The sequence below is a fragment of the Sturnira hondurensis genome, unplaced genomic scaffold (assembly GCF_014824575.4).
Source record: "Sturnira hondurensis isolate 20B ecotype Veracruz unplaced genomic scaffold, ASM1482457v3 Scaffold0010803, whole genome shotgun sequence".
NCBI classification, from domain to species: domain Eukaryota; kingdom Metazoa; phylum Chordata; class Mammalia; order Chiroptera; family Phyllostomidae; genus Sturnira; species Sturnira hondurensis.
In genome coordinates, this window is record NW_028083434.1 from 638,111 (window position 1) to 650,288 (window position 12,178).

Below are 12,178 nucleotides of genomic sequence, written 5' to 3' on the forward strand. Positions count from 1 at the left end.
TATTTCCAGTTCCAATTCCTCTTTCATGTTTATTCAAAACATGAAATGTACAATGACTTCTTTTGTTGTGAGATGAGCTTGTTCCTTTAAAACTAATGATATTCACAGTATTAGCATTTGATACTATTTGTAAAACCTATCACTTAAGAACAACAAGCAGACCTGGCTGGTGTGGCTCAGTGGATGGAATGCTGGCCTGCGAACCGAAGGGACGCTGGTTCAATTCCTGGTCAGGGCACCATGCCTGGGTTGTGGATTGGGTCCCTGGTTGGGGGTGTGTGAGAGGCAGCCAATCAATGTATCTCTCACACATCAATGTTTCTTTCCCTTTCTTTCTCCCTTCCTTCCCCTCTCTCTAAAAATAAATAAATAAAAGCTTTTAAAAAGAAGAACAAGCAATTCTTATAATGTAGTCTCAAAACTGACACAAGTGCTTTTTAAGTGATTAGAAACATTGCTCTTCTTTAATAGCACCAAGGCATGGGAGCAAATTATCATTTTTAAACACCACTTACTGTGATCCCTTGATGATTTTCCCTCACCTGGCCCCAGCCTCAGGGGTATAAAATCAACTGAGCTGGAAGAAAAGGACTAACAGGGCCAGGCCATGGGGAAATGGATGGGGGCTTGGCTGCTAGGTTACCCTTTCAGCCAATCCAAATGGTCCCAGAGGGGCACCAGATATAGGATAGGGCCTTCTCTCTGCCCCACTAGGCTGAGGGCCCTCTCAAAGTAAGGGGGTCAAAAGGTGGAGGACAGGACCAGTCACTCATGCTAGGCACAAGTAAAGAAATGAGGCAGAAGCACAAAGAAGCAGACATCCCTGTATTTCTAAAACCATTCAAGTCTCCTTCGTTAATTGGTTTCCCCCCCAAAAGAAAGATTTCTTTATTAGGAAATACCAGAGAGTGAAAAACCCACCACACATACATATTTGTAGGCTCACACATAAGTGCAGAGATTTACATATTAAATTGCATTTTAAGTTAGAAAATAGATTTAAAAACAAAATACTTTTTCTTTCTCCAGCAAGGTAAAGCAATTTGGTCAACAGGAAAGTAGATTTAGGGGTAATGGCAGGAAGTTTAGGGCAGGAAGAATGGAATTTAGCTGCTATAGAATTAAAACTCACCACTTGCCGCTGGGGGGGAAAAGCAAAAGGGGATTGGATGCTGTCTGTTAGGGCAAGGAGGGCCCCAAAGCTAAATGGACATGAAGAAATAGTCATAAATAGCCAAAGCCCACCAACCCCCAGAGGCTTTGAACCTGTGCCAGCCACCCTTGTCTGGGGAAGTAGGGAACCTAAGGAATGCAAAGGAAGGGAAGAGGTGGAGAGAATGTATGCCATCGAAAGGACTAATTCTCCAATCTCCCCTCTGATCAGAACTCAGATGAAGGACAGTCCAGGAGGGTGCACAGTATGAATGGAATAGATCTTCAGGCCAAGGTCTTAAATATAGAAGATTTATACAGGTAAAGAAAGAGGGCACGAAGTATAAAGCAGAGACCTAAAAATATTATTTCTTACTAGAGATGAGATTTGCATGTTGACCTTCACCTTAGGAAGAGAAAGCTTCTCTGACTCAGCAGAAGAGTGGTTGAGGTAAAGTAAGGGAGTAGAGAAATCCATCCTAACCCAGAAGAGGAGATGGGCTGACACAGGATGGGCTGAGAAGTGACAGAAAAGGGTTTCATCTCAGTGACAGGTTAAACTGGAAAAATCTAATAGCTTCCAAACTCTCCAGGCTTGGTCTTATTTTGAACTAACTAAAATGTAACTACAAGGACAAACTGAGAGAGCCAGAAAGAGAATTTCTGGTAAAGTAGAGGTGGGGAAGAGAGGAATCCAAGTCAGAGTCAACCTGTTTCTGTCTCTGTCTCTGGATCTCTCTCAATTGCTAAACTCAAACTCTGCTATAAGGAAAATAGAAAGATGTAGAGAAAAATCTGGAAGCAGCCAAATTTCATTAATTCTGATTAACTGGAAAGAGTAAGAAATGGATTTGTAAGGAGTCTTGATTATAGACCACTTAAAATGAAATATATACAATCACTTATAAAAGATCACTAACAAAGTATTTCCCAGGGGAGGTTCTGATAAGCCTGCTTTAATAACCAAGACATCTACAATTAACAGCATCCATCTGTATAAACACAGTATCTCAATAAACAACTTGTTCTCTTAAGTTAATATATCTCCCAACACTCCCCATCTTGCTAACACTGTATATTGCCTTGAAAGCCCTTTCTTTATAGTCCAGTATAAGGTAAAGCTTTGGCCCAGAATGTAGTAGTAATCAATGGAGAGTTTGGGAGCTATTGGTCCAACCCAAGGGTCCTCCAGAAAAATTAAAGTATAGGTAGCAACTAGCAATCCCTTCAACCCCCACCCAACCCCACCCTACCACACAAAGATACACACCCCCAATGATGATTCTCAAAATATAAGGGGGAAGGAGGAGGCAGGCAGTTTACATTAGACACAGTTTAATCAACTTCAAATAGATGAAAAGTTCTGATTTACACTTCTCCCTCCCCATAAGTCATCCAGACAGGACCCTGACTTAGAAAGAGAAAAACATAGGTGCTCTAGGAAATATAGCCACATATAATACATAAATCTTCTTCCCTGAAATAGAGCAGGTCCTGAGCAGAGCTGAGGGGGGAAGTTCATAGAGCACCCCCAGGGTGAAGTGGCTCTGGGACTCTGCAGGTGGAAGTGCTGGAAGAGTGAAGCTTGGCAGAAGCCCCCAGTGTGGTTATCAAGCCCGAGGTGGGCCAAGGCCTTGGAGTGGGTTACCCAGGAGGGCAACAGTGCTGGGCTTTCCCTCCTCACTCAGCCAAGGCCTAATGGAAGTACTAGTTGCCTTTTTGTTTTCTTTTTCGAGTGGACAGAGGGAGAGGAGAGGAGAGGAGAGCCTCTCTGTGCCTTGATTTCCCCTTTTGTGCATTCAGAGCCTCTCCAGGCCTTACACAGGGAATCTAGAGGGGAGGGGTAGTGTTTAAATGAGCACTTGGAATTCCTCTGAGGAAAGGAACTGCCAAAGTGCAGACTTTTATTACTGCCATTCTTGCTCTTAATGGGAGCAAGAGTCAGAAGAAAAAAATGAAAAGGAGCTAATGAGAAAGGAGGAGAGATGAGACAGAGTGCAAAGGGTGATGCTGTTGGCAACTCATAAATTATTATTGAAAATGGTACAGGTATTAAAAAGTTTCAGGGTAGTTTACAAGAAATGTAAATTGTTATCCATACTGCAAATACTTACATATATCTAACTGGGGAAGAGTGGGGCTTGGGAGTTAGAGAGTGGACAGGGGAAAAAGAAGAAACTACATGAATAAATACAAGTGGAAGCTACCTGATCCACTTCTGAAAGGATTTGTTGGCAATGGTGGCACTTTGTAGCCAGGAGAATCCTCCAGCCCTACTCACCATCCTCTTCAATTCTGAAGATACCAAGAATCCAGTTAGGATTCTCTTGCCAGAGTTCTCTGTGATCACCTCTCAACTTAATGTTATGCAGCAGCTGGAGAGGACCGAGCCAGCCTCAAGAACCTTTAACCCCAGAATTGGACCCCAAACAGAAGAGCTAAGATCTGGAGGGAAGAAAGGGGAGTTCAAGGAGATTCCGTGGCTGAGGCTGTGAAAAACCAGTGTCAGGGCCCAAAAGACCCATTTGTCCAGTTACCAGAGGTCACTGACATCTTCTGTGACTGCCTTGAGCTCATAATAAAAAAAAAAAAACTTGCAGCAAGAAAATGCCAGTGTGCCATTGGGTGATAAAGACCAAAGAAAAACACCTTACTTGTTCTCTGTCTCAGGTTTATCTTCTCCCTTTAAATCTCTCACAGCCCTAATTAAACACAAACAAAAGTCTGTTCCATAGACAGGCTACTTCTCAGCTTTAGCCACCTCTTGTGGTGGCTCTGGGGGTTCTGGGGGTGGCATCTCTTCAGGTGTGCTGCTGTCCTCCAGCATCTCGTTTGAGCTCAGATGTTCTGTTAGGGCCTGAGAAGGAAAAGACATCAAATTCAATATAAAGCTCATCCTCAAAATTCAAATAGAGATAATCAGTAGACACTGAGCCCTTCCTCTGAACCTATCAACCCACACTGATGTTATAGGTATTCAATCACCAACACCAAACTCAGAACCAAGACCCGAATATTATGTCTTCTCAGCAGAGTGCAACTGATGTTTATTTGAGTTCTTAACTGTTGTGGAGAGATGCTTCCATTATTATTCATAATAATAACAATGACCACAAATAATTACACAAGCACTTCTCCTTCGCAACAGAATGTTATAATGTACCATACTTGCCTAACAAGGCCTGACCCAGTGACTCTCAATTTTGTTTCTGCCCTAATGCTCAGTTCTCTAGAACAGTAATTCTAAATCAAAGAGGGTAGCGTGGCAAATTTTTTGAAACATATATGTGATTTCAAAATGCCCCCAAGTGATTCTAAAATATCACCCTTCCCCACATTGAACTGATAATCACTAACCTAAATTGTTATGATTTAAGACCAGACTTATCAGAAACATGATATTCAAAATGAATATAATAATGTACAAAAATGGGTTTGCTGTAATTCAAAAGAGAAAATTGAAAATTTAGGAAAAGCACAGTAGAGAACAATTATCTACCTTTTAAAAAGCATTCACTTAAAAGTAAGATTCTCTTTTATTTATTTATTCTTTTATTGAATGCATTGAGGAGACATTGGTTCACAAAACCATTCAGGTTGCAAGTATACAACTCAAAAAAACATCATGTACACACTGCATTGTGCACCGATCACCCCAAGCAAAGTCTCTTTCCATCCTGATTTTCCCCCTTTTGCCCACATCCACCTACCCACAACCCCTCTTTTCCTCTGGTATCACCACAGTGTTGTCTGTGTCACCACATTGTTTTCTGTGTCTATATGTTTACACACACACACACACACACACACACCACATCCAGCCACTGTTGATATAACGAGAATGGTTTGTGCAATACTGATGTACCTGGCAGCCAAGGAGAGTGGACAGGAATGAGCGTGCATGAACAATGACAACTTCACTGTACTAGTCAGTGGGGGCAGTATATGCCGTTGAGTGAGCATGTGTACTGTGTGGTCATCATATTCACAATGACTGAGTACAGCAATGAATCTGTGTCAAATTTTGTGTTAAGCTTGAACATTACTCCATAGGAACTATTTGGATGATTCAGAAGGCCAAAGCTATGGGCAACTGGTGATTGGCAGCTTCCTCAGAACAATGCACCCGCTCATGCATCATGTCTCATGCAGAGTGTTTTGGCAAAACATCAGATCACCCAGGTGATTCAGCCCCCCTACAACCTAGATTTGGTGCCCTGTGACTTCTGGCTTTTCCAAAAACTAAAATCACCTTTGAAAGGGAAGAGATTTTAGACTGTCAATGAGATTCAGGAAAATATGACAGGGAAGTTGATGGTGACTGAGAGAACTATGTGAGGTCCCAAGGCACCTAGTTTGAAGGGGACTGAGGCATCATTGTTCTAATTGTCATATATATAATGTTTCTTATATCTTCTTCAATAAATGTCTCTATTTTTCATATTATATGGATGGATACTTGACAGATGGGTACTATATATATATATAGTTTTTGCTTAATCCCTTCACCTTCTTTTACCCAATTCTCCAATTACCCAATTACCCTCTCTGCCTTCTGACAGCACTCAGTCTGTTCCATGTATCCACATCTCTGTTTCTATTTTGTTCATCAGTTTATTTTGTTCATTAGCATCCACATATAAGTGAGATCATATGCTACTTGTCTTTCTCTGACTGGCTTCTTTTACTTAGCTTAATAATCTCCAGGTCCATTCATGTTCTTGGAACAGATAAGAGTTCCTTCTTTTTTATGAGCAAGTAGTATTCCATTGCATAAATGTGCCATTGCTTTTTTATCCACTCAGCTACTAATGGGCACTTGGGTTGTTATCACATCTTGGCTATTGCAAATAATGCTGCAATGAACATAAGCATGCATATATTCTTCTGAATGAGTGTTTTGAGTTTCTTAGGATATATTCCAGAAGTGGGATCACTGGGTCAAAAGCCAGTTCCATTTTCAATTTTCTGAGGAAACTCTATACTGTTTTCCACAATGGCTGTACCAGTCTGCATTCCTTCCAACAATGCAAAAAGGGTTCCCTTTTCTCCACATCCTTGCCAACACTTGTTTGTTGATTTATTGATGGTAGCCATTCTGGCAGGGATAAAGTGATATCTCATCGTGGTTTTAATCTGCTTTTCTCTAATAATTAGTCACAGTGAGAATTTTTTTCATATGTCTATGGACCATCTGTATATCTTCTTTGGAGAAGTGTCTATTCAGGTCCTTTGCCCATTTTATTTATTTATTTTTAGAGAGAAGGAAAGGGAGGGAGGAAAGAGAGAAACATAAATTTATGGCTGCCTCTCATGTACCCCATACTGGGGACCTGGCCCATAACCCAGTCATGTGCCTTGACTAGGAACTGAACTTGTGATTCTTTGGTTCGCAGGCTGGCACTCAGTCCACTGAGCCACACCTACCAGGGCTGAATGAATAAAGAATAAGATTTTTTCTTATTTTCAAAACTTACCACAACACTATAGTAACAAAGACAATTTGGTACTGGCATAAGAATAGACATATTGATCAATGGAGTTAGATTAAGAGTCCAGAAACAAACTCACATTTACAGTCAAATGATTTTTGACAAGGGTGTCATGACAATTCACTGGAGAAAGAATAGTCTTTTCAACAAATGGTGCTGAGACAACTGGATAGCCATATGCAAAGGAAAGAATTTGGATCCCCTTTCTCTCATCATATATAAAAATTAACTCAAAATGGATCAAAGACCTAAATGAAAAAGGTAAAACTATAAAACTTTTAGAAAAAAACAAAGGCATAAATCTTCAAGACCTTGGATTAGGCAACTTGTCTCTTAGATCTGACCCCAAAAGCATAGTAACAAAAGTAAAAAAGATAAATTGGACATCAAAATGTAAACCTTTTTAAAAAGACTTTATTTATTTATCTTTAGAGAAAGATGAGGCCCTGGCTGGTGTAGCTCAGTGGATTGAGCGTGGGCCTGCGAACCAGAGGATTGCGGTTCGATTCCCAGTCAGGGCACATGCCTGGGTTGCAGGCCGGTTCCCTGCAGGCCAGCTCCCAGCAGGGAACACACGAAAGGCAACCATACAATGATGTTTCTCTCCCTCTCTCCTTCCCCTCTAAAGATAAATAAATAAATAAAATCTTTTTTAAAAAGTAAAATTTTTATAAATAAAAAAAGAAAGAAAGATGAATGTGATGTGGACACTGGCCTGCAGTGTCCACAGCATTATAGATGAAATGAGACAAATTCACACAGACTACCAAGTCCTATGGAGGAAAAGGGATGGCACAGCCACTCTCTCAAGGGGAGAGCAACGACCCTTGCCTTGACAAGCTTTTATTGGCTTTCTAATAGCATACATCAAAGAAGGTTTTCCTTCATTATACTTAGGTTTGCTTTAGGTAATTACTTTTTACAGACAGCAATAGAAAGGATGTTACTGATTACTTCTTACAGATTAACAAGGAAAAAATGTTGCAAATGCAAGGGAATGATAAGAGTAATTGGTCTGGTTACACTTTAGTCCTTGCACAGACTTCAGGAAGTTACTTTAAAGATATGCAGCAAGCATTTTCTGCCTCAACTCAGGGTGAGGAAGTTTTAGCAAGAGCAAGTCACAAACCAGCCTAGGTATAATGCAGGCCTGATTTCCCATAGGAGAACTGATCCATGGGTTTGGCTTTTGCATGCCACAACACGCCTATTGGGCTTTTCAATAGGGCTGAGCTACAATTGTCATTGCCAGACAGATTGGTTCCCTACAGGAAGGGAAGCAGAAAGAGAGGAAAACATCAATGTGTGGTTGCCTCTCATGTGCCCCCTACTGGAGACCTGGCCCTCAACCCAGGCATGTGCCCTAACTGGGAATCGAAAATTGAAACTGCGACCCTTTGCATCACAGTCTGGCACTCAATCCACTGAGCCACACCAGCCAAGGCAAAATTTAAACCTTTTAAAGGGCACCATTAAAAAAGTGAACGGACAACACACAGAATGGGAGAAAATATTTGCAAATCATATATCTGATAAAAGACTTGTATATAAAATATACAATGTGTTCTTACCACTCAATAATAATATAAAAAACACAAGCAACCCAAATGGACAAAGGATCTGAATAGATACTTCTCCAAAGAAGATACATAAATGGCCAATATGCTCATGAAAAGATATTCAACATCATTAGTCATCAGGGAAATGCAAATTAAAACCACTATGATACACTACTTCACACCCACTGTGATGGCTAAATGTCAGAAAATAAGTGATGCCAAGGATATGGAAAATTTAACTTTCTTTATTTTTATTTTATTGTTTTTCACGTACAGTTGTGTGAATTTTCCCTCTAACATTCCCCTCACCCCAGCCATCCCAACCTCCCTCCCCTGATTCCAGCCCCCTTCAGTTTTGCTCATGTGTCCTTTATAGTTGTTCCTGAAATTAGAACCCTAGTACACTACTGATGGGGATATAAAATTGTGCAGTCACTTTGGAAAAACAGTCTAGCAGTGCCTCAAAAGGTTAAACAGAGTCATCATATGGCCCCGTAATTGCACTCCCACGTGTATAGCTAAATGAAATGAAAGCATACATTTCCATCCAAAAACTTGCATGTGAATGGTCATAGCAGCATTATTCATAACAACTGAAAAGTCTGTTTATTGGTGAATGGATAGATACAATGTGGTCTATTCATATGATAAAATATTATTCAGACAGAGAGGTGGAAGTGGGCAAAGTGGGGATAAATGGAGATAGAAAGAGACTTGACTGGGTCGTGAGTTCATGATACAGCATGAAGATGGTGTTTCATTGATTTGTACAGCTGAAACTTGTATGGTTTTATTAACCAATGTCACCCCACTAAATTCAATAAAAAATATTATTCAGCTATACAAAATAATGAAGTACTACTACATGCTACAACATGGATGAACCTTGAAAATATTATGGTAAATGAAAGAAACCAGTCATAAAGGACCACATGTTATGTGATTCCGTTTTTACAAAATTTACAGAAGAGGTAAATTTACAGCAATAAAGGGAGATTATAGCCCTGGCTGGTATAGCTCAGTGGATTGAGCGCGGGCCTGTGAACCAGAGGATCACAGTTCCATTCCCAGTCAGGGCACATGCCTGGGTTGCAGGTGGGTTCCCTGCAGGCCAACTCCCAGCAGGGGACACACGAAAGGCAACCATACATTGATGTTTCTCTCCCTCTCCTTCCCCTCTAAAGATAAATAAATAAAATCTTTAAAAAATAAAAATAAAAAAAAGGAGATTAGTAGTTGCCCAGAGATGGGGTTAAAGGGAACTAGGGGGAAAGAGAGAGTAACCGCTACTGGGTACAGGGTTTTTTGAGGGGCTAATGAAATGTTTTTAAAATTAATTGTTGGCATAACTGTATAACTATAAATATACTATAAACCAGTGAATCATACAGTTTAAAAAGGGAAGTTATGGTATGTGAATTACATTTCAATAAAACTATTATTTAAATAAAGTTCAAATAATAAACTTTTACGAACATACTTTATTAAATACATCTTGAGCAGGACAGCTGGGAGAGTTCCCACAACATCTGCATATTCTAGTGAGGAAGCCCACTTCTACCAAGGTATCTATACCACTAACTCCAGCCCACTCCCCAACCCCTATCTTTGCTCTTATACCATTTTATGCTTCCCTCATCAAGGCACTTTTTATAACATGGAGCAACAGCGTGTTCTGGCTCTCTTGTCCCTACTAGACAATGAGTTCCTTGAGAGCAGGGACATGGTTTGCCTTATGCACTGACATATCCCATATCTAGCACAGTGACTGGCACAGAATGTCAAAGAAATAACTAGGTTCTAATCTACCTCAAGGGCACAAAGATCTGAGGCAATGTCAGAGCAGAAGCAGAGACAGGGAAGCTGGAGCAATTGGACATGAAACTGCCTAATTATATCTCTTCTAAGGTGTAAATTTAGCCTGCACCCTCCATCACCAGCTTAGCCTTAAATTCTTCAAGTCAGGAACACTTACTGGGCTCTGTGGCAAGAGGCTGCTACTGGTCTCTTGAGTACTAGGAGGTCGACTTCCACTTTCCTCCAGTGGCAAAATACCCCTTCGATCCAGCACACTGAAGGAGATAGGACAGTTAATGAAACATTTCACATTCATCCCTCCAGCCACCCACCCACAGAACATTGCTGTGCATAGCCTGACCCTAGCACTTAGAAGATAGGAGTATCTTCCACAAATCAGGGAACATTAACAGGGGGTGGGGGAGGCAACTGAAATAAAAATGAAAGGTCATCCCTTCAAAACAACCAGCCTGTGATCTATGTATGGTCCATGTAGATATAGCATGAAGGGACAATCCCTGGGAATACTGATTTGACATCAGAAGGTCATATTCAGAAGAAGGCATCGAACCAGGTTGACCTGCTTGTCCCAAGAGTGCCAGGACCTTCTAGTCCCCTGAGTACCTGGGAGGCAAGGGGCCACACAGCACTTCACAGCAGTTCTTCACAATGTTGCCATGGCTGTAGGGATTCTGGACCCGATTCTTCCCTGTCCATGAGCCTTTGATCTGCAAGATAAAAGCCAAGGCTTACATTAAAAGTTGTTGAAGAAATACATGCAGCATGGGAAGATAAAAAAGTTCTAGAGACAGATGATGGTAATGGTTGCACAACATCATGAATGCACTTAATGCCACTGAATTATACACTTGAAAATGGTTAAGATGGTACATTTTAGATAATGAGTCTCTTGCCACAATCTAGAAAAATAAATACAATGCAGAGCCATGAGAAAATGTCCATAATAGAATGAAAAAAAGCAGATAATTCATTTTATTTAAAAATATGAAATATACTGATGAATAAAATAGGAAGAGAGTCATGGATACATGGAACAGACAGGCAACTGTCAGAGAGGAGATGGGAGGGGAAAGGGGATGAAAGAAGGTGAAAGGATTGACCAAAGAACATATATGCATGACCCATGGACACACACAATAGTGTGATGGTGGCTAAAGGGGGTGGGGCAAGGGCTGGGTGGAGCTGAGCAAGGGAATGGGGGGAATGGGGGTATCTGTAATAATGTAAACAATAAAAATAAAGTAAAAATAATTATATATATATATATATATATATATATATCCACATAAACAAACATGGGAATAAGTCTAGAAGACTATAAATCACACCATTAACAATGATGATGTATAGGAGGTAAAGTTACAGGGACTTATTTGCTATTTTTTTGTTATCTATATTTTCTGATTTTCTACAGTGAACATGGATTAATTGGTAACTTTTAAAAAGCAAGTATTAATTCAGTGTACCTGTTCTTGTCAATTCCAAATCCAGGGACATCAACTAGCCTTTAAAGATCTATGAATAGCTGAAGACTTTGTACCCCCTCCTCCCAACCATTCAACCTCTTCTTCCTAATGCTCTACAGGCATTCAGCTCCAAACAAAGCAGTCTACTTTCTCATCCACACACCAGATTTAACAATCTCCCACACCAGGTTTCTGCCTGCCTTGACCTCCTAGTCTCCGGAGACTCAGTTTTCTAGCAGGCGACAAGAGAATAGGCTTTGGGGAAAAGAAGAATACATGATGAGGAGATGGGAAAGTTGACTCACGTCTTCATTGGTTGTCTGGTTGAGAGCCACAAGGAAAGTGTGAAATCCAGTCAGTCCCACGACGGACCAGAGTGTGAAGAAGCAAATGAGTACTTCTAGAACAGTGAGGTGATGTTAAGGAATGTTGAAGAAGCCACACAAGCAGACTCAATGCTTCAACCCTTCTCATGGCATCAATCATACCATCTTTTCCTCTCAGAACATACATTACAAATGGCCAAGTATCCATATATAACAGATTAATTTTTTTAAAGATTTTATTTAATTTTTAGAGAGAGGGGAAGGGAGGGATAAAGAGAGGGAGAGAAACATCAATGTGTGGTTGCCTCTCGTGCTTCCCCTACTGGGGACCTGGCCCACAACCCAGGCATGTGCCCTGACCAGGA

The 12,178-nt window shown here is 40.7% G+C and overlaps 1 protein-coding gene across 3 annotated transcripts in view; it reads right to left on the minus strand.

The window, feature by feature from the left end:
• Positions 1-2,470: 2,470 nt before the first annotated feature.
• The window catches only part of ZDHHC9 (zDHHC palmitoyltransferase 9), a 38,520-nt gene continuing 28,812 nt past the window's right edge, over positions 2,471-12,178 (minus strand). For 2 of the 3 annotated variants that reach the window (XM_037059300.1, XM_037059301.1), the window contains 4 exons: positions 11,793-11,895; positions 10,625-10,728; positions 10,179-10,275; positions 2,471-4,009 (listed from right to left, as the gene is read on the minus strand). In XM_037059300.1, coding sequence (XP_036915195.1) covers positions 3,893-4,009; positions 10,179-10,275; positions 10,625-10,728; positions 11,793-11,895 — 421 coding nt within the window. In that variant the 3' untranslated portion in view covers positions 2,471-3,892. The remainder of the gene's footprint in view (positions 4,010-10,178; positions 10,276-10,624; positions 10,729-11,792; positions 11,896-12,178) is intronic. The other variant, XM_037059303.1, reaches the window with a different exon arrangement.